Source organism: Labrus bergylta, chromosome 24 (assembly GCF_963930695.1).
Source record: "Labrus bergylta chromosome 24, fLabBer1.1, whole genome shotgun sequence".
NCBI lineage: Eukaryota > Metazoa > Chordata > Actinopteri > Labriformes > Labridae > Labrus > Labrus bergylta.
In genome coordinates, this window is record NC_089218.1 from 7,099,936 (window position 1) to 7,120,207 (window position 20,272).

Genomic DNA, 20,272 nt, shown 5'->3' on the forward strand with positions numbered 1-20,272 from the left:
AAAGTTAAGAAAAATGGCAACACCTCCCAGCTCGCTTGCAAAGCACACGGTTTGTCACCTGTCAGACTGCTGGACTGAGGGGAAGGTGTAAACAAAAGAATATGCCAACAAGGTTCTTCTATCCTTTATTATTGCCTTTTGGGACTAAAAGCTGCCAAAGGCTACAATGGAGCTCAACCTTTTCACATGTGAGGATAGGAGGTGCTCCTTGTCAAATTTCTCTCATAAATGCCACTGCAAATACAGAGTGTGTGTGTGTGAGTCATGTCTGTGTAATTCAGTGGGTGTAACAGGGAGGTTTTTTTTCTACCACAATGTTCTATGCAGATAGGCTTTACTGCAAAATGATGCTTAAAGTTAAGTGTTAACATTGCCATGCTAACATGCTCTAGACCAGTGGTTCTCAAGTGGTGGGTTGGGACCCAAAAGTGGGTCGTGGAGTCATTTTCAGTGGGTCCTGAGGTAAAAAAAACAAGTGTCAAATAGTCTCAAAATCACTTTTAAAGGATGTTTGTTTTGCTTCATCTCTTTGTCCTGTCATATGTTTTGTTCCGTCTGAGGTCCGAACAGCACACTTTTTCATAAAACAAATCTCATTGGTTGAAAAATATCTGAAACTTGGGTTACGAATCATCATTAAGGAGTTGGTGGGAGGTCCTGAGGCTAGACCAGTTGAGAACCACTGCTCTAGACGACAATGCTAACAGGTTCATGTTTAGAAGGGAATACTTTACTTTGTTTGCCACGTTAGCTTAGCATTTTAGCATGTTTACATATAAAGTAACCTTACTTATAGTTAAGTTGTATTATTTAATAATATCTTGATAAATCTCTGATTGAAAAGATAATAGTTGGTGAAATCCAAGTGACATGTTGGGCCATATTGGAAAATAAACCGCTAGCTAATGTTAGCATACAGCTATAGCATTCAATATTCTCCAGCTAGCCTACGGGTTCTTCTCCCTGTCTTAAGCCCGGTTTCCACCAAGCGGTCTGGTTCAGTTTGGTTCGGTATGGTACTCCTTTATTGGTGTTTCCAACGTCAAAAGTTGGGAAGGGTACCTTAATAACTGATCCGTACTTTCACTTTTTTGGTACCCTTCTGTTGGGGGTGCAAAGCGTACCAATCCGACGCTAAAAGGCGGAGCTAGACACACTGCAGTCCATTGATTGGTCGAAATAATCTTCACGTCCCGTGTGACAGTGATAATAAAGGACAAACACAAAACGCACCATGTTTAAATATTCTGCTGATTTTTAGAGAGCAATGCTAAGGTTGTTTTTTTGGGGGGGTTTTTGCCTCAGAGATGCAGACCTTCCTCTGAATCATTGATCTTTGTCTACTGTCACGTTCTTCTAATTTGTTGAATGTATTGGCCGTTTGCACTGTCACACCGCTGTGATTTAGTGATGTGTAAGGGTATGGTTGGCTGTGGAAACGCAAGCAAGATCAGGGTTTACTGTCCCAAACTGTACCACTTGGTGGAAAAGGGGATTTAAACTCAGACAGTTGCTAAAGTTTACGGTTGGCGCTGAAATACTTATGATAGCTTGTGTAAAACATTACTCTAATGCTTATCAAATATGTTATTTTACCTTAAAATACGACCGTTTGTTTCAGCAAAATGTCAACCAGATGCAACCAGGCTTTTTCAGATGCAAAGAAAATGCAATGCTGTAGGTTAGATAACTTAATTTCCGCATGTAAGGGGGATGTTAGAGGACAATGGCCGCTGTGTCAATACATTGAATTAGATCAATTTCGACCTTGTGATTGATGCTGGATGAAATGTTTAGTTCTCCTCATGTGAAAGGTTAACTGTTTGGTTGAATTTGGTACGATCCAGCTTGTAGTTGCTGATATATTACATTCAAAACCTAATTTACCAGCCTCACGCTGATGCAAGAGGTACATTTCAGAGGATGATAAAAGTCAAAGTAAACTGAACTGAGAGCCGCCTGATATATGAAGCTCTACTAAATTCTGATTTGTAGATTTTGAATATTTTTTCTTATCTAGGATAAGGAAAACGTTTATACAGGAAAGTCAATTTACCCTCTGCCCACCTTGGAAATTTTTGCAGACAATCGAGCTATGAAAGAAATTGCTTTTGATACTTTACATACCAACCCCAAAATGCCAAGCTTATAATGGTGCCAAAATAAAATAATAAGGATGACTGGTGACAGTAAGATTCCCTCTCTAAGGAGCGTGAACATTCATAATCAATATTTGAGCAATTCTTTGAAAAGTTGTTGCGATATTAAGGTCTGAACCCCACGGTGGGCCAACCAACATTGCCGTTTTTCCTCATCAACAGTGTAAGAAAACCGCAGTCGGTCTTACCAGCTGCAGCAAGTCATATGAACCCTACCTTGGGAAAACAGCGGAAATCACCCACAGTACATGTGCAATCAATTGATTAGGTCACTTCACTGCCTATACGTATACAACATGTCTCAGTAAAATGGGGTGTTGTGGGACATATACAATACAGGACAGGGTGGACTGCAGATTGTTAAACGCTGATCTTCTGATAGTCTAGCCCACCCATTGGGAGTGTTTCAGACCAGAGCTGTGCTCAGGCGTTCTGCTTTTGTGGGATTCCTTACTTATTACAGAATCTGGGTCAAGCTAATACCATTACAGTCCGCAAATTAAGGTTAAATAGCTTCAGAGATGTGGTGCTCTTTGCAAGGGTCAGTGTCAGCCTAATACTGCTAACATAATGAATCATCAGTGAACTGTTTCAAGGTGTATACACATGAGAGAACAGCTGCACGCTGGATGTGCTAGCATGCCAACGGCTCTGCCTTTAGCGGCTTTTATGTGCATATGAAAGAAAAGTATTTCTATACTTCTTTAATAAGAAAAAAACACAGTACTGTTTGGTGTTGCAGAAGTGTTGCTGGAGAAGTGTTGTAATTAGTTTGTGTGGTTTCTCTCTTCTCCAGCCGGCCTCACCCTGTTTGCTGAGTCAGCTTCCACATTTCCCAAAATCCATTTCAACATGTTTTCAGAGAACTTGCCAGGGCATCACTGTTCAAATAGATGAGATTGTAAGAGCACTGTAGAGCAACAGTGAAAACAACAAAGGCATGAAAGCGGTTTTTCCAGTCGAGAGAAAAGCTAACGTTGTGTCCCTCCTTCATAATATTCAACATGTCAGACACACTACATTTTGGTTTATGAGGGCTAAACTCTGGGTGGAGAGCGTGTTAGATGATCTACATCTTACACAAGAGACTACTCCCATGTGTGTCTGGTGATTATAAAAGACTCTAAAAGAACCCCTTGCTGTTTTTAATACTGTACAGTGACAAGGATACAGCTGTTGTTTTGCCAAAAGTCGGTCCCACATGTCTAAATGTGAAAACACGTGATTGCAAAAGTAAAATCGATCAAAACTGAAAGAAAAAGTTGAGGTATTTAAGGGAATATGTTCTTTGAATTTCTCACTTAACGTTCGAAGAGAAGATGGACACAACTTGTATTTTTATTTCTGTATATAAAGCCAGCAGCCAGTTAGCTTAGCTTAGCATAAAAGACAAGAAACAGAAGAAAACCACTAGCCTGGTTCTTTCACGCAGTAGCAAAATCAACCTATTAGCAACGCTAAAGCTAACCACACTGCATTTGAATAATGTGTAGTAAATAAAAAAACAAAAAATAGTTTTATTCGGGTTTTTGAGACATTATGTGATTGTTTAATATACAGGCTTAATTACGAGTAAATCAGTTAGTTAGCTTTGGAGGCGTCTTAAAGAAAACCTAGCTTTTTTTCCCAATACTGATGCTAAGCTAAGATATACGTTAGGTCAAATCTAGAGCAAACATTTATTATTCACAGATATAAAGGATATCTGGATATGTACCTGTGTGTTGTCCGTCTACATTGAAATGCAGAAAATGAGTGCTAAACATTACAAATTGACTTAAATTTATTCTTGATGTGTGTAAAAAATAATAATAAAGTCACTCAATTCAGACATAAGGAGAACAGTTGTGCGTCTTTCATCTTTGACATTTATTTTACACCCGACAGCCCTGTTTTCCTGCCCCTGACAACCTCATACATCTGGGGCTGTATGTATGTGATGAAGTCATCGCATGATACATAGGCCTGCAGTGTGAGGGAAAGCATTTTGCATGCTTGGCAGCCCCGGGGCATTTACCACACGGCCTGTACGACATTGTCTGCTCCCAGTGATACTCCAGCTTTTCAGGAAGGCAAGACGATGTAGTCTGACTCACAGAGAGCCTTTTGTTCCATTCAGCTGTTACAGTACCTACTTTTTACTGAGATGTCAAGACAGTCAAGGACTTGAGTCAAACTTGTTTTTCTGAAAGGAAACACTGTTATACTGCAGAGCCGGAGAGGTGAATGTTTCCACTGTTGTGTAAAGTTTAAACCACTCTTACTCATTTAGTGTAACAGCGTCAGTAAATGTCATTCCCAGAAAACCTGAGTGATCTAGTTCTTGTGTATCCTGCTGAACATGAACTTGCTGTTATGCTCTGGCAGAGCTCAGCCCCTATTTGCAAGCTAACGTAACGTTAGCAAGCTAATGTTTAGCCAGTTGGTTCTGTGAAATCTTAGTAAACGTATTTGATAGATTAACCTCAACATTCGAACATTTTGAATACCAGTCCACTGTTTGAAAAAAATGACAACATCAGTGGAGTTGAGTTATGAAAATGTTGAGCACACCTAATCACAGGAAACTCATTCTTGTGAAATTTAAAAGATTTCAGGTTTAAGGGGAATAGAAAGCTGTTTTTTTAGAAAGAAAATGTAGAATATGTTTTGTCAATTTTTGCAGAAAATGCACGATTTCTAATCTGAAATCACAATTTTGTGATCACTGCAGAAGTGGTCCACCAAGCTTAAGTTTATAGGTTCCAGTCCGGCTAATGGCGTTAGCTAACCGCATGTTTTGACTGACTTCTGTGGTAGCAGCTCCATAGAAATCTTAAGATTGCAGTTTAAAAAAAAGAACAGGCTTATTCCTTTTATCCAAATCAGATCCAGCTTACTAAAAGTCCATGAGTTATTTAAAAGAAAAAGTCCCGGCAGTGATTTCAAGCCATTATCTACGTGAATAATGCTTATACCCAGTGGTGTAGTGCAGGGTATACCCACTTCTAAATCCCCTCTGATTCACACCATTGATTGGTTGACAGCATTCAGTAGTTTCTGGTGAATTGATGACCTTCTAATTGACTAGTACTGTACATACTAACTGAACGTGCATGTGTAGTCTTACATAGCACTGTTTTTTTTGGCAAAGGCTGTTTTTTTCTTGTCAGGATGGGGTCAGAATGTAAGAGTATAGACATTTCTTCAGCCACCACTACACATACCCCACACAACATGTACCCAATCTGTCCTGTCACAAGCTCACATCATCTCCATGAAACTGGGTCATTTCAAATAATATAAACCAACAGTCTCAATAAAAGGCAGGAGTTAATTCTGAATAAGCCCTTATGAATCCACTGTTGACTGTATTTGTGCTTCCTCCAGACATGCTGAAGTAAAAGGCTTTTGTTAGAGAGGGCAAACAAAAGGCTAAAAGCCAACATTACATTCAGCTGCATGGCTTTGTCTTAAGTATTACAGACCAGGAAGCTGACGGGCCTAATGAAGACCACACCTGTGCAATCATGACAATAGATCACAGGTGAGTCTCAAGCTTTGGTGAATCAATTTGAAGGATGAGACAGAAACTGTATAACACTCATCCACATTGCACAATCTAGTCTAGATGTATTAAAATTCATTTTTAAGGTGAAAGTACTTTTACACACGTTGCACTTTTTAATCCAACCCTGTGATAAAACTGCAAAATATTGCAGATTGCAAATCCTCCTTTAAAACAAAAATGTGCCTGGAATTAAGTTGTTTACACGACGAGTTCTAAAGTCCACCATCTGCAGCCTGCTTTGACCCATATTTGATTCCTTTGTTTGCCCAAGCTGTTTGGTTTACCTTAGAAACAACCTTTGCGCGCTGTGGTGTCAAAATGAAGAGCACTACCATTCAGTGAAATTACCATCAAAAATTGAATTATTTTCATCTAAAAGCAGTGTAGAAGTAACCGATGTGACCACACCTAATAGATCCAATCATTTGGCTTAACTAGTTACAAAGTGAAATATCACTACGTCCTCTTTATATCATGCTTAGATTCAAAAACCAGGAAAAAAAAACACTCTTTGATTCCATTTGCATTTATTCTAAAGGGAAAATATAGAATTCAATAAATATCGTGGTAACAACATTGGCAAAGACATTTTGAAGGTGACATCAACATTCAAGAAAAAACATGACAATGTACACGGGGAGAGACAACAGATTAGAGAATGAAGATAAAAAGTTTGGACGCACTGAGCTGCCAAATATGACAGCAGTGGCATTTGAAAAAAAAAGAGTTTCAAAGTAACATTAAAAGTGCATCAATACCTTTGATATTCAAACAGCTCCATCATTGCACTGCTGTTGGAGGTAAACAACACCAAAGAAAAAGTCTCATTTTCAGTTTGACTTTGGACACCTATTTGTTGTTTCCATCATGACAATATAACACTGATATGGCCAACTTACATTTCAAACCATTTGAGAAAAACAAATTCAAACCATTTAATGAAAGGCCTGGTCACACCACGAAAGGTTTTCCCCCGTCTTGCAGATTCTGTGCTGGAAGGAGAGGCTGCTGTAGCTGGTGAGTGCTAACACGCTAACAAGCTAGCTAATGCTTCCTAAAGTTGTTAGGCGTATATTGTCTTGGTCCATTTCTGTACACTGTCGCAAATATACAACCAAAACAAACTGAACCTGAAATGCTAAACATAAATATACTGAGTATTTTTGCAGGTTTTTGTCAAACTAACCGATCAACCAATTGGCTTAGCGTTGTAGCAGGAAAATAGCGCCAAAGAGCACACAACATCACTTTTAGCATGGTTGCTAACACAGATATTTCAAACAGTCTTATTAAAGATAATCCCCTCCCGTCTAGTAACTATCCAAAAAGCACTGCTCTTTGTTGAACTATTTAAAATCCATCGATGCGGGTTAAAGATGATGCTACACAACTTAGCAAGCTACGCTAACCTTTGCGATCTTGCAGGTATACTTTGCTGACATGAGCGAATCCATCAAACTCAAATTGTATGGCTTCTTCATCAGCTTTTGCCGGTGCGACCAGGCCTTAAAATTAAAATTATCATACCCGACAGCAGATTTTTAACACTTCTGGGATATGCAAAGCAGAATGCTGTGATGTTTTTTTTTTTTTTTTTTTTTTTTAGAGCCTGATAAACAAATTCTAATATTTGTTAGCAGTTCCCCTTCTCCCTAAGGTGCGGTAAAGAAATGAGTCATGGCTCAAACTGTCTCCGTCTGTTAGGGGGTTCTCATTTCACACAATTAGTAAATTTTATGTGTCTCGGATGATCGTCGATTTCTTCTTTTTTTTGGACCATTAAGGGAACATTGTGAGTTTTAAAACCCTATTATGCGTGTTGTTTTTTTATTTTTCATTTCACAATAGTGTCACAAATTGGTGAAAAATGGAACGGTGAATTGCATTTGGGACTGATTTTCAAAATCCTTGAGGCTGACTGCAGCTCTGAGGCGGTTTACTCATGGCTCCCTGATATAATAGAGATGGGGCCATAAAAGCTGTCAGTGTGGAGAGCAGTTAGGATAATCTGTCTTTTGAGATCCATCAATGTATTCATAGCTGTTGAGGTGCAGCATGTGGGCACACAATGGCTGTCTGACTGGTACAAAACTCTGCTCATGGCTGCAAGTCAACAGGATGAAGCAAAAACAAAACAATGATGTAGTAACACACCAATGACTTCACATTATACCGACAACATATCAGAGACGAGAAGGGGGACAAAGAGCATCAGGTTCACTTTGTGCAGGACTAAAAGATTCCTCTTCTAATCTCTGCAAACAGACTAACAGTGAGAGGAGCAGTGGCGACATTGAATCATGTCCAAACTGGAGCGATGACTTTCTGTATGAGCCGTCTGAGCAAAAAGTCTTTGATCCAGCACAAACAAAAAGAACCTGATTCTTTCTTTTTCCCGGGCGGTGAACGCCCATCGCCTCTCATTCAAAAGACCGCATGTTTTTTAACCCCTTCCTTCACAAACGAGCATCTGCCCATGACATCACTCCTGCTGCTGCTCACTTCCTGTTGGGTGTGGAAAGCCTCGATTGCATCCGCTTTGTCCTCCCCACAGGAAGCGGGTCACTTCCTTTTTCCTTGCAGGTAGCCCGCTGACAGATAGCTTCCTCGTCTGGTGGGGCGAGGGGGGGTGGGGTGGGGGGGGGGGGGGGCACATGGATTTGGGATGCTACTATGCTTTGAGTTTTCATTGGTGTAGAGTATTCCAGTAACATGTACACAAATTTTAAGCTTATAAACCCCAGTTCCAGACAAATAAGGGGTCTTTGGCATGCAGGAGAGAGCCTTGCTCAACAGCTTCCTGCTTGCACTGTGCTCAGTCTTCATCCTCAGTTTAATCCACCTGATCAGTCACATGACCGAGCAACTTTTGGCTTTGTCCTTCCGGAGGTCCGACGCCACCGCCGCCAGGTCGGGCCTGCCGGGCATGTGTGAAATCCTTTTGTTGCCGCGGGTGGTCTTGCTGCGCTTGACGTTTTTGTTGCTCTTGTTGATGCAGGCCAGCGTGGCCACGTGGAAAATGTCTCTGACGCTGTTCTCCGACTGCTGCGCCGAGCACTCGATGTAGGGCGCCGAGATCTGCTTGGCCATGCTGGAGCCCTGAGGAGGAGGAAGGAGGAGGTCAAACACGGTCACAATCGGATGAAGTGGCTTAGGCCAGTTTGGTTAGCAAGCATTCTTTTTCGGTACTCGCGTCAACACTGACTAGAGGATTTCCGATCTTAAGGATCAGTAAAGCATGCTTAAACTTGAGTACAATGAGGGATTATTCATGAATGATTTCCGTTTCTAAATACTTTACTAATCGCTTGTTTCATTCAAATATTTGCCGTTTGAAATTTTTCAACATGCAGGGATTTTTAAAGCCGCATACCTGGTCATAAGATACCGGTGTTTGTCTGTGGTTGGACAGCTCCACCAGTGTGCTCAGGTCGGTGCGCAGGTCCGACTTGCATCCAACCAGCAGCATCTTAGTGTTGGGACAAAACTCTTGGATCTCCCCTTTCCACTGCGGAGAAAGAGAAAAGCTCAGAATCGTGCCAACTCCAGAGAGAAATCTTAATCTTTCGAACAGAAGTGAGACAAATTGGGAAATTATCTACCGCCACTGCTTGGAAGAGGTAAAATATGAGCACAGGATCAATATTCAGTAGCATTTCCCCCATGGGACTACATGTGAATAAAATGTTCAAATCTATGTAAAAATATGCGCGTTGGCTCGATCAACCTGGCGCAACATCCCATGAGTCTGCTGCCCTTTTAAGTACAAAGGTTACAGCTGCCACTTCCTGGAGCCCCCTCACGCTTTGAACCCTGGGAAAAGGAACAAATAATCCCCATGTTTCCGTCCTGACAACAATAAATGCTCTGTGATCGATGGCGTTTCTCCTGGGTAATCTGCCTCGGGGCTGACTGGTCAGGGGATCATTGAAAATTAAAGAGGAAGTTGTTCGGTACAGTTTGTACATCACTACTTGACCTTAAGCCTTAAAGACTATTGCTAATGCTAATCGAGGTGTTCAGTGTTTGATGCATGGCCTCTGACCAACAGAACAATAAGGAAACATGTAGGTGGAACACAAGGCTTTACCAAACACAGTGTAGCTTGTGAGCAGAATTTAACTAGAACTACTAAACGCATCTTTTTTTTTTTTTTTTTGGTTGAATAATAACTTCTTACTTAATGCAACAATATAGGAAACTTCCAATATGCAATGCCATGTTCAACTTATTGTGCACTGTGTTTTTCTGTAAATGTGCAAAACTTCAAATGCACTACTATCTAATTAAGGGCAAATATGACGCGCTTAAAGCAAGATTTGTGGTCTTGTTGTAACTTTTATGGAACACAGGAAGCTTCCTAACACAACAGGAGCACAAGCCAGGTGCGTTGAAGTAGCAGGAAACAATGGCTGTACATATACAGTCCCATCAAAGCCTTCCACCAGTCAGACGAGTGATGCTGCATGTCTCGCTTTATGATCAGAAGACATGTGGAAGTCAGTCAGTTCCACCACACAAACCGCTCCATGTGAGAATGTTGGCCACAGGAGTTTATAAAGGGAGTGTGACTGACTTCCTTCTTCGTGGGGTTGCTCTTGGGATTTTTAACCCAGCGACCTTCCCAGTCACACCACAGCTTCATAATACACATCACAAGATCTGAGGTCACCAAGACTTCCAAAGAACTGTAGACTTTTTGATCCACTTGAATTCAAAGTGGCCTTTGTAAGCTGCTCCAACAAAAGCAAGAATTCAAATTTAAGAGTTCATCAAAGGGAAGTTATTAGAGAACGCCTCGTGGACAAACCTTTTTGAGTACGCTGTCGAGTGTTTCAGGGCGGCTGATGTCGAAACAGATGAGGACGGCGTCGGAGTCCGGATAGGAGAGAGGCCTCACATTGTCGTAGTATGGAGATCCTGAAACAAAGAAGTGTAGAGTATTAACACAGCGTTCAGATTAGAGTTGTTCGGTAAGGACGTGCAGGTTTACGCAACAGAATCGCTTCAGTTCCTCTTTAAAAGAAAAACTTGTGACCGGCCCTGAGAAATCACTTAAAGCAAGTCTCATCATGTTTAATTCAATTTGCTGTTCCAACGCTTTCTTGGGATGATCTAAAAAAGGGATCGAGCTCTAGGGACTCAGGGAGAAACCTTGCATCAGTGATTTTGAAGAGAAAACAAGACAACTGCAATTACTCGGCATAATTAGCAAAAATGGTGATTGAGATGGTAGAAGAGACTTTTTAACTGAAGGCCTGAAAACCTTCTCTGGCTCCTTTTTGTAGCGTCACTGGAATGAAATGAGAGTCTGCAAACGAGCCTACAGGAAAACCTCAAACATATTTGCTTGGATGTGTGAACACGGCCAAATCACCACTTTAAACTCTGAAGCGTTTCTGACAGTTATTCTCTTATGGCATGATTGTGAGCTCAAGCGTAATCCATGGCAACCAGACGAGAAAAAACAAATAATGCAGAATCAGTACGAAAAAAAAAAAAAATGTGCTGACTCTAACAAGTTCACATGTTGAAGAAAATCCTCGCTGGAGAAGCAGAGAAACTTCAGAGAGAGGGGGGGGGGGGGGGGGGGGAATGACTTCGCTCCACTCAAATTGAAACCATGTGTGAGGGAGACGCCCATCTCGCCGCCAGACTGGAGCATCTCCGGAGAGGAAGAGGGGAGGGGGAGGGGAGGGTGGCGTCATGTCAAGGTGAGTCAAGATCACATTTCAGGGGTTGACCACACACAACCGGCTGCCAAAAAATCTGGAGAATTTTGTTTTTGGTAGCTGAAGGTTCCCCTGGGAGGTCCACTGCCGCGGAGAAAAGGCAGGAATGTGAATGTCACACTCGCACAGACGCACACCAGAGGCTCTAGTTTACCTAATCCAAACAGTCTGCATTGGAGACAACACTGTTTAAACAATCCTCTCTTACCCTGCAGGCCCGGGGCTCGCACAACAAAGCGTGACACCAACTGATGTGTGCACAATAAATGTGGAAATCCGAGACGTGTCTGTGTCCGTTTTCAGACTTTCCCAGTGCTCGAGCCAGGACTCTCCGAGAGCATGTCAACAGGGGCTCATTTGGAGTTATCTGAAAATCTCTGCTTCATCGAACAGGACATGAAAAGTGCACGCCCATCAGAGCTTTATTAATGGATTGTTCATGCTAGTATAAATTGTGAAAAAGACCTAATACACGCCCTATAGGACACGATCGACGAGTGTCATTTTTAACCACTAAGGGCGACTGCTTACATCAATTGCATCCTGGAACTTGTAGGCACTGCTGACTAAAAAAAAAGTGTGAATTCTTTCCTATTGAACGGTATACCAAACATTGTTGAGTGTATTGCTGAAATCAGCTTTGTTTGCCGTCAAAAAGGATTGGACTGTTGGGGAAAAACAATCTTTCAAATGCGACGAGAATTAATTTGAGTCAAAACAGCCTTTAAATCAAAATGTTGTCCTCAAGAAATCCAAAAATATGAACTATCATTTGATAGGCTTAAACCAGCAGATAAGATAGCAGTAAACAATGGACACTGACACAAGTTTCCTTCCAAGGGATACATCGGACATGTGGCTGAAAGAGCTGGGGATCGAACCCCTGATCTTCCGGTGGACTCAACCAATGAGCCACAGCCACATAAAGAATGGTGTTATTATTTAGCGTTCTGTGAGCATTAACTGTTGGTGCTGTTAGGCTAATATTGTGACAGACAAAAAAAAACTGCTCGCTGCTCTCGAGAGTCATTTAGTTAACGAGATAAGAGATCTTTTTATGACTCAAGATGGTCACTTACACAATGTCCGGCTCGGGGCGTAAACCCAGAATGCAACAGCATCACTTTCCCACACGTTGATTCACAAAATGCCATCGAGGATTTGGCTTATGTCGGTCTGTTTTCAAAGCATGAAAACAATATGACGTCTGGATGCCAGGGACAACCACCAGTTGGATTATCTGATCTTGATCGGTTTCGGATGATATTTCCCAACAACTTCCTCCCCTCGCCCCCCCCAAGAGCGATCATTTTGAAAAGCCGTCTGATAAGGTGACACCACCGAAACCAAAAAGGCCTGACACTGAGCAGCTATCGGAGACACGCTGCAGGAAGTGCAAGCCGAGGAGGAACCCCCCCCCAAAACCCGCCCGCAAGAATTTATTTCCAATTTTTCACAGCTGTCTCAAAATCTTTCACAGCCACATTGTATTGTTTGGATTGTTTTTTTTCAACCATCACTGCCTGGAGCTAATCACAGGAAAAAAATAAGACGCTGTGACTGAAAGGCTCTAGAGTCGGTTGACATTTTACAAAGAATTGATTGTTTTTACCAACTTGATGAGAGGGCACGCATATGCGGGGTTTCCTGGTTGCAGTGTGTGTGAGGTCTTGTTTTCAAAGTGTCTCAAGAGTGAGCAACGTATTCCTGCAGAAATGTACCTGGAGGTTAAAGTATTTTTAGTGCATCCCCGCAAACTCTTTCATGCTGTGCTGCATGAACATGGAAATGAAGAGCTGGAACTTTCACAGAGGATCAAAATGTGCATGTGTGCAGAGCATGGTAAAGGGAGTGAGTGTGTGTGTGTGTGTGTGTGTGTGTGTGAGTGGGGGGATGTCTGAAAATGGTTTTCAGGAGATTTTTTTTAAATCAGAGACGTTGCTGTTCTTGTCTGGCATTTAAAGCGGAGTCGTAACTGCATTAGACTAAATTCTGCTTCGAGGTCATCTTCTTGCCAAGCGGAAAGATAAGAGGAAATCAAACAGCCAATACACAAACACACACACACAAAGACCTGGTGACCGTCATCTAATTAGCTCCTGTCATTGTTCCCCCACAGGATCTCTAAATCTGGAAGGAAGACACACACCCTGTCCACCCTCTTTGTCCTTTAAACACACACTGACACACAATCTCACAGCCCCTCTCGCCTTCCCTTGAACACATCCTCCCTTGTGTGGTGCTCACAGCAAATGAATACTCCTCAGCTACAATGACATGAGAGAATACAATACCAAACCTTACACTCTGGGCCCAAGGGGGGTAAAAAAAAAAAAAAAAAAGAATCTACTGATTTTCCATGAGTAAGAAGAGACTCTTCTAAGGTTTTTTAAAATGCTCTTCCTTCCTGGTTTGTAATGTGTTTTCAAGGCTGGTTTCCCCCAACAGCTGGAGTGGAAAAACACCACTTAATGCTATAAATATACATGAAACAAGCAGGGAAATACATACTGCTCTAGTCATGTAATGTGACTCATTATTCAAATGTGCAGATGTTCCATTACAGTAAAAAAAAGAAAGAAATTTCCGGGTTTTTCCCCATCTGGAATTCCATGCTAAGTATTCCATGATGTTCAATCTATCGCACAAATGCTTCACTGACATGGAAATTTACTTCACCTCACACACAGTCCTGAGGTAAGCCAGCTGCGCCCAACAGTCTGGAGGTATAGCAACAGGTCTGCTGATTTACTGCATTGCTAGCATAGCTGAGGGGGGAACTGAACTCGGGGGGGAGGGGGAGGGGGGGCGGCTGGTGTGAGCCGTGCATGTGTTGAGCCCTCGGGAACACCTGTGGAAACAACAAACAGCGAAAGGCACGTCCAGCTATTCCCCGACCGTCGAGCTTGAATGTAGAAACCTCTCAGCGGACTGACGCGCCTGAACACAAACGAGGACGACAAAGAGCTAACGGAAGTAACCTTGAGCAATACATCTGCTGTGGTTGCCGCGGTAACCGAGGCATCTGTTGTCCCTGCAGACACTGACAATCGCTGTTTGAGAAGGCATTAAGCTGGAGTGACACGAAGCACTACATTACCCTGTCATGTCGCTTATGGTAATACAACAATCTTTAACGCTAACGTCAATTAGCTGGATTAGCCCCAGTTAGCTACAAAGTCAGAATACCACATTTCTGCAGTTGTTTGGATCCCAGAAGATCAGAGGCTGTAGGTGGTTTGCTCACGATGCATTATGGTACATGTAGGCACTGTATTAGCATTAGCGATGGCTCAAAGAGAAGTAAGCCATTTTGGTTCAAATAGCAAGGTAGAGGAATTTGCGTTTTCAATTGACTACACTTAGCAAAAATGGACGGTATATCAAGATTCCCTTTTGATGCAGCTTAATACCATAAATCAAACATGTCCATTATGAAACCAATTTGAAGCCTTAGCTGTTAGCGCTGAAAGAGGCAGCTCGAGGAAGTCTTCAGGAGTTTGGAAAATATGAGCAGGGCATTTAAATCTGATTTACTGATGTACTTAGGTAACTTGCAAACTGTTCAAATAGATTATCAGCCAGCAGCAGCTACATAACCAAAAAAAAAAAGTCAGCCCCTTGACAACTACCTTCTAGCTTTCCTCCTTTTAAAATAAATTCCAGCATGTCCTGTCAGATTTTACAAAAGTCTGAGTGATATTCATCAGGTGTCTGTTTTGTGACATATCCCATGACTTGTTTGTGTTTGTTCTGTAATGCACGCGGGCTGAAATGTATCTTAGACTGCTGACTGTTCTGCGTATTAACAACTTCAATATGCTCCATGTCAGCCCTAATCACTTAACATTGGGAGGCCTCTGAATTCACAAGAGCATGCACTCTGTCGCACTGAGTGGGCTCCAAATGTGGGAGCGGTATTGCTTGATCTTGGTGGTTAAACGACTCAAAATTCCTGGTTTAAAGAAGGCGCTGTTAAGGACACCCAATGCCACATTCATCTAAAATGTAAGGCCACATTTAAAAATGATCAAAGAGCTGATTTTGACGTTTTAACATCTGCAGGTGAAAGAGAGGACACGGCAAGAGCCCTTCCATGACTTCAGCAGACAGGAAGTGGATTCCACTGTCCTCAAGTTTATACACTGTATCAACACAGTCCGCTCAAGGCTGCCTCACATGTCTGCAAATTCCAGCATGATTCGATTCCCCCCCCCTTGGATACGAGGTAAGGCTTTAGAGAACCTTCCACTTCTTTTTCACTCAGTCAAGGATCTGGGCCTGCTTGGGTACAATGGGGGTCTTTGTGGAGGAGGAAGTAGAAACCTTTAGTCTGAGGAATGCCAGACATGCGGCTCCAATTCGCTGAGCCCAGAAATGTGATCCAATGCAACAATGGCCGCCGACCGAGGGGGGGGGGAAAGAGGGGGCAAAAATGTGTGTGAGCGGCAGAGGGAGCTTACGACGACGTGCATGAAAAAGTTCCACAGTTGAGCTGTCCAGCATTACACAGGAATCAGCGCATGAAAACACGGGGTCCAGAAAACCCCAAGTCTCCAAGTATCTGAAGTAAAACTTCAGTCTTTCCGGATTTTTTTTAAAAAAGTGGGTCAACTTTTTCTCTGCAGAGATGGCAGCTGTTCAAATCCGTAGTCAACAAAAACAACAGGAACCTTTCCATTAAGTTCCCAGGGGTAAATATTATCAAATGAGATCCCTGGGGTCTAATGAATGAGACTGTTTGGGAGTCCTGAGAAAATACCTTTTGAGAAATGGTAAGTAAATGGTTATATGATGGGTAGCTCATAGTAATAAACCCATGGGAAATTCTGCAATTTTGTCATTTTAGTGTCTTTCAGCTCATTGTTTTGGTTTCTCAAACTGCACTGTTTCGGTTGATTGTCACTGTCTCTTTAAGTGAAGCTTTACATTTCTGTTTTAAGGAGTAAAATGAATCCCAAACAGGCTCAAAATTCTGGTATTACAAGGTTAGCAACTAGTTAGAAAAGTAACCAAGGCTCATTGACACTGAGCACTGGACTTACACTTATCATGGAACCTTACAAGAATGCAAATGTTGCTCTGTATTTTGAGCCATTAGCTTTTAATACGCATGTATACAGATCATTGTTAATCCTCCATGTGGTTTAAAATCAAATCATAGACGCTTTATTATACAAATTCCCAAAATGAGCTGGTTAAAGCGTCTCTAATGTGCTCAGTTTTAAAAGGTCTGTTAAATACATTTCCATTGGTTTGAGGACTGGCATCGCTTTCGACCACCATGGGTTTTAAGCTAGTTATTGTGAGTTTAAAAACCTACCTGACAAATCTAAAACTACATGTAGAAAATGTAGAAACTTCCAGCCTGGCCTAAGAGTCCACTCTTACTTTTTCTGCTTCTTTTCAACTCAGGAAATGAGAAGCGGCCTCGGGCACACAGGTGCTGAGCCACGGGGTGTTGTTCTGTTTACCTTCCCCGTCTTCCTATTCTCCTGCTTTGACTCCTTCAAAAACACCTTTTGCACCTCATTTAGACGGGCGGGCGGGCGGACAGACGACGTAAACCACTTCCTCTGCCGGAGAAAAGGGTGAAGGGAAGCATCAAAGGCTGGCCCCACCCTGAGTCCCGGGGAAGCAGAGCAAGCACAGACGATGGAGGGTGGGGGGGGGGGACAAATGGAAAGCAATAGAGCAGGCAGGCGTTTACCTTAATGACCTGAATTACACCCATCACCCTCTCTTTTAAATACACACAAACGCACACCAGGCTGCTCATTAGGCCAATCATCACTGCAGAACAAAAGACCACCACGGTGTGTGTTGGAGGGGGGTTGTGTTTGCCTTCAACGCGGCGTCCTGGGCTTTGTCAGAGTGCATGCTGGGGGTTTCACACACACACACACACACACACACACACCTCAGGAGATAAGAGATCGATTGGATTGGATATGGCCGATGGACGCCTCTACAAAGAAACCCGTCAAGCCGAAAGCTGTATCAATCAGTCAACCAGGGTGTGTGTGCATGCTTGTGTGTGTGTGTTGGGTGTGGGGGGGGGGGGGGGGGGGGGGGGGGGGGGGGGGGGGGGGGGGAGGATTTAAAAAGGGAGGGGAGATTGGCTGCATCTCAGACCCACTGATCTAATAGGAACCGCGTCTCCCCCCCCCTCTTGCTGTTTTATGAAGCAGAGACAAAAAGAAATATGGCTCTAGGCGGCCGGCCAACACAGTGCAATAAAACAAAATTCTCACTCTGGCTGGCTTTCATTTCATCGCCTTTTTCCACTTCTAAAACACACACACACACACACACACACACACACACACACTGTAGGGGTGGAAGAATTTGAAACGCGAGCTCCTTGTTTTGCCTGCATGTAGCATCGCTCTGCTTTGGAAATGAGGATGCTCTGCTCATGCTTCTATTTTCATTTCCTTTCAAAAGAAGCTCATGTTGCCAATTGCGCTCCAGATTTGTCTTCCCGTAGGAACACCAAAATGTTTCACACCGATTCCCACTTCGGAGAAAGTCCCCCCTCCCCACCCCCCCATGACCATTTCTCTGGAATTCCAAGGGCTAGAGACCCGCCGCAACAGCTGGCTTGTCGACTTTGTCCCCGCCCACCACCACATGCTCGCACACACTCAACATACGCCCTCGCTCACGCCTGACTGCTGTGCTATTCACAGCATCGGGCATTGATGGATGGGAAAGTTGGGTTTGTTTACACACACACACACACAAAAATGAGGGACAAAGCAACTGGTTTTGGACCCTGAACGCATCGTCCAACAAACAAGCGATTAAAAAAAAAAAAACTGGAGTTTGCACACATGTTGCACAACAAAACTTCCCCTAAAACACGCAACTGGGAGAATTTCAAAAGTGTGTTTGCCAGATGTGTGACCGCTCGCTCTCTTTTTCTTCCCCTTTCCTGTTTCTTCATCGCCTTTGCTCATCTGGAAAGAATTCATGAATCCAGCTCAGAACAGGGTAAAGACACGGTACGAAATGTTTCTATGAAGGGGGGAAAAAAAAAGGTGAGCAATTTCCTAGGCTTATGGGGGGGGGGGGGGATTAACCCAGCTTTATTGATTAAAATGGGTCACAGATTAATTTCTATTATTTTAAATAAAGCAATAAATCTGTCCTCTGTGCTATCACCTGATCAGTGAGATGTCCAGAGAGGGGGTCACAGTGGGAGGGTGGGGGGGGGTTTGTGCAAGTGGACCCTGCATGTGTGGACATGTCCTGACATTTCACCAGAACACATCTGTAGACAAAAAAAAAAAAAATGGCATATTTACCTGAGGTGTCCCACAAACTGAGCTCAATCCTCTGCGTGTCGATTTCAAAACTGGCTGTGTAGTTCTCAAACACGGTGGGGACGTAGCTCTGTAAGGACACACACACACACACACACACACACACACACACACACACACACACACACACACACACACACACACACACACACACACACACACACACACACACACACACACACACACACACACACACACACACACACACACACACAAAGAAGAGGAAGTTAGTGTTTTAAACTTGGCTGAGAATGATTCAAATGAGTTATCATGTCACAGCTGTTTGTGTGAACCATCACAGGTGAGATGAAGGTTATTATCATGTGCATAAAACAGGTAATAGTGCGTGTCCTTCGTCATTACTGGAGCATTAAAGTCTCACACACACACCTCTGCAACAACACAGTGTTTAGTAAACACAGCACTGTGGTAAGCTCAGTTCATCAGCATCATGCTACGGGGTTTGCGGGGTCTCACCTCAGGGAAACAGTCCTTGGCGAACACGTGAAGCAGAGCGGTCTTCCCGCACTGGCTGTCTCCCACCACCACTATCTTACACTTCACACTCTGACTGGGATCCATGCCGGATTTCAGAGATAATTTCTGACACGACCGTCTCTCCTTCATTGATTTCAGTCGGGATTAAGAGTGAAAAAAAGTACAGTCCAATCCTGCGCGTTAAAAAAAAAAAAAAAAAAAAAAAAGAGGACAGATGCGGTAAAATAGCGGTGATTCCCAAACGTGCCTGCCCTGCCTCCCTCGGTGTCTCCGCCTGCTCTGAGCCGGTAAATGCCATTTGCCTGTATTTATAACGTCGCAGGAGCCAATGGCAGCAGGCTGGACGAGGCTTTGTCCCCTCCCCCTCCTGCGAGCCCCCCCACACAGCAGCCCGCTGGACCTGCCTCCATGATGGCGCCCCCGTTAGGACTTTTATTATAATAACACAAAATGCAACATTAAGAAGAACAATAATCCAAGAGAACTGCTTTTCTTTTTAAAGCCAAAGTCTCACGTATGTGTGGAGTAGTGAAAACATATTTTAACAATTAAAAACGCTAAAAAAACAAACAATATTAGTCTATAAGGCACGACTCACAAATGGATTAGTACGGTGGCTGATAAGTGCAAAGCAAAATTACAAATGTGAGACAAATTTGCATTTTGAAAAAGCTTTTCACATTTTTAGAAAACAAAATTACAAAACCAAAACACTTACACCAAGGAAAAAACACATTTACATTTTATATAACAAATTTACAAGATGTGAAACACTTTTGCAATCCCCAAACAAATTTACAAAACGACAGAATCTTGACAAAAAGGGGAATGTACCAAATGTCAGAAGTGACCCAGAAGTGATCGAGTGAGGGGGGTCATTTTGTTTGTTTTGTTTTGTCGCGGTACGTTCCCTTTCCGTCAAGATTCTGTCGTTTGTAAATTTGTTTGGGGGACTGATAAAAGTGTTCTGCCTCTTGTAAATTTGTCTCAGCGATTGTTAAAGTG

The 20,272-nt window shown here is 42.8% G+C and overlaps 1 protein-coding gene across 1 annotated transcript; it reads right to left on the reverse strand.

Moving 5' to 3' along the window:
• Positions 1-6,219: 6,219 nt before the first annotated feature.
• On the reverse strand, positions 6,220-19,544 carry rnd3a (Rho family GTPase 3a). The gene is made up of 5 exons (XM_020634159.3): positions 19,247-19,544; positions 18,752-18,839; positions 10,520-10,629; positions 9,083-9,217; positions 6,220-8,808 (listed from the first exon to the last, which is right to left on the reverse strand). The coding sequence occupies exons 1-5, from the start codon at positions 19,394-19,396 to the stop codon at positions 8,560-8,562; spliced, it is 732 nt and encodes a 243-aa protein (XP_020489815.1). The 5' UTR covers positions 19,397-19,544; the 3' UTR covers positions 6,220-8,559.
• Positions 19,545-20,272: the final 728 nt, after the last annotated feature.

Coding starts and splice junctions, on each gene's coding strand:
- rnd3a (XM_020634159.3), bottom strand. CDS start 19,396: ATGAAGGAGAGACGGTCGTGTCAGAAATTATCTCTGAAATCCGGCATG. Junction 18,840..19,246: donor CCAAGGACTGTTTCCCTGAG/GTGAGACCCCGC, acceptor GTGTCCTTACAG/AGCTACGTCCCCACCGTGTT. Junction 10,630..18,751: donor CAGTTTGTGGGACACCTCAG/GTAAATATGCCA, acceptor TCTTTGTTTCAG/GATCTCCATACTACGACAAT.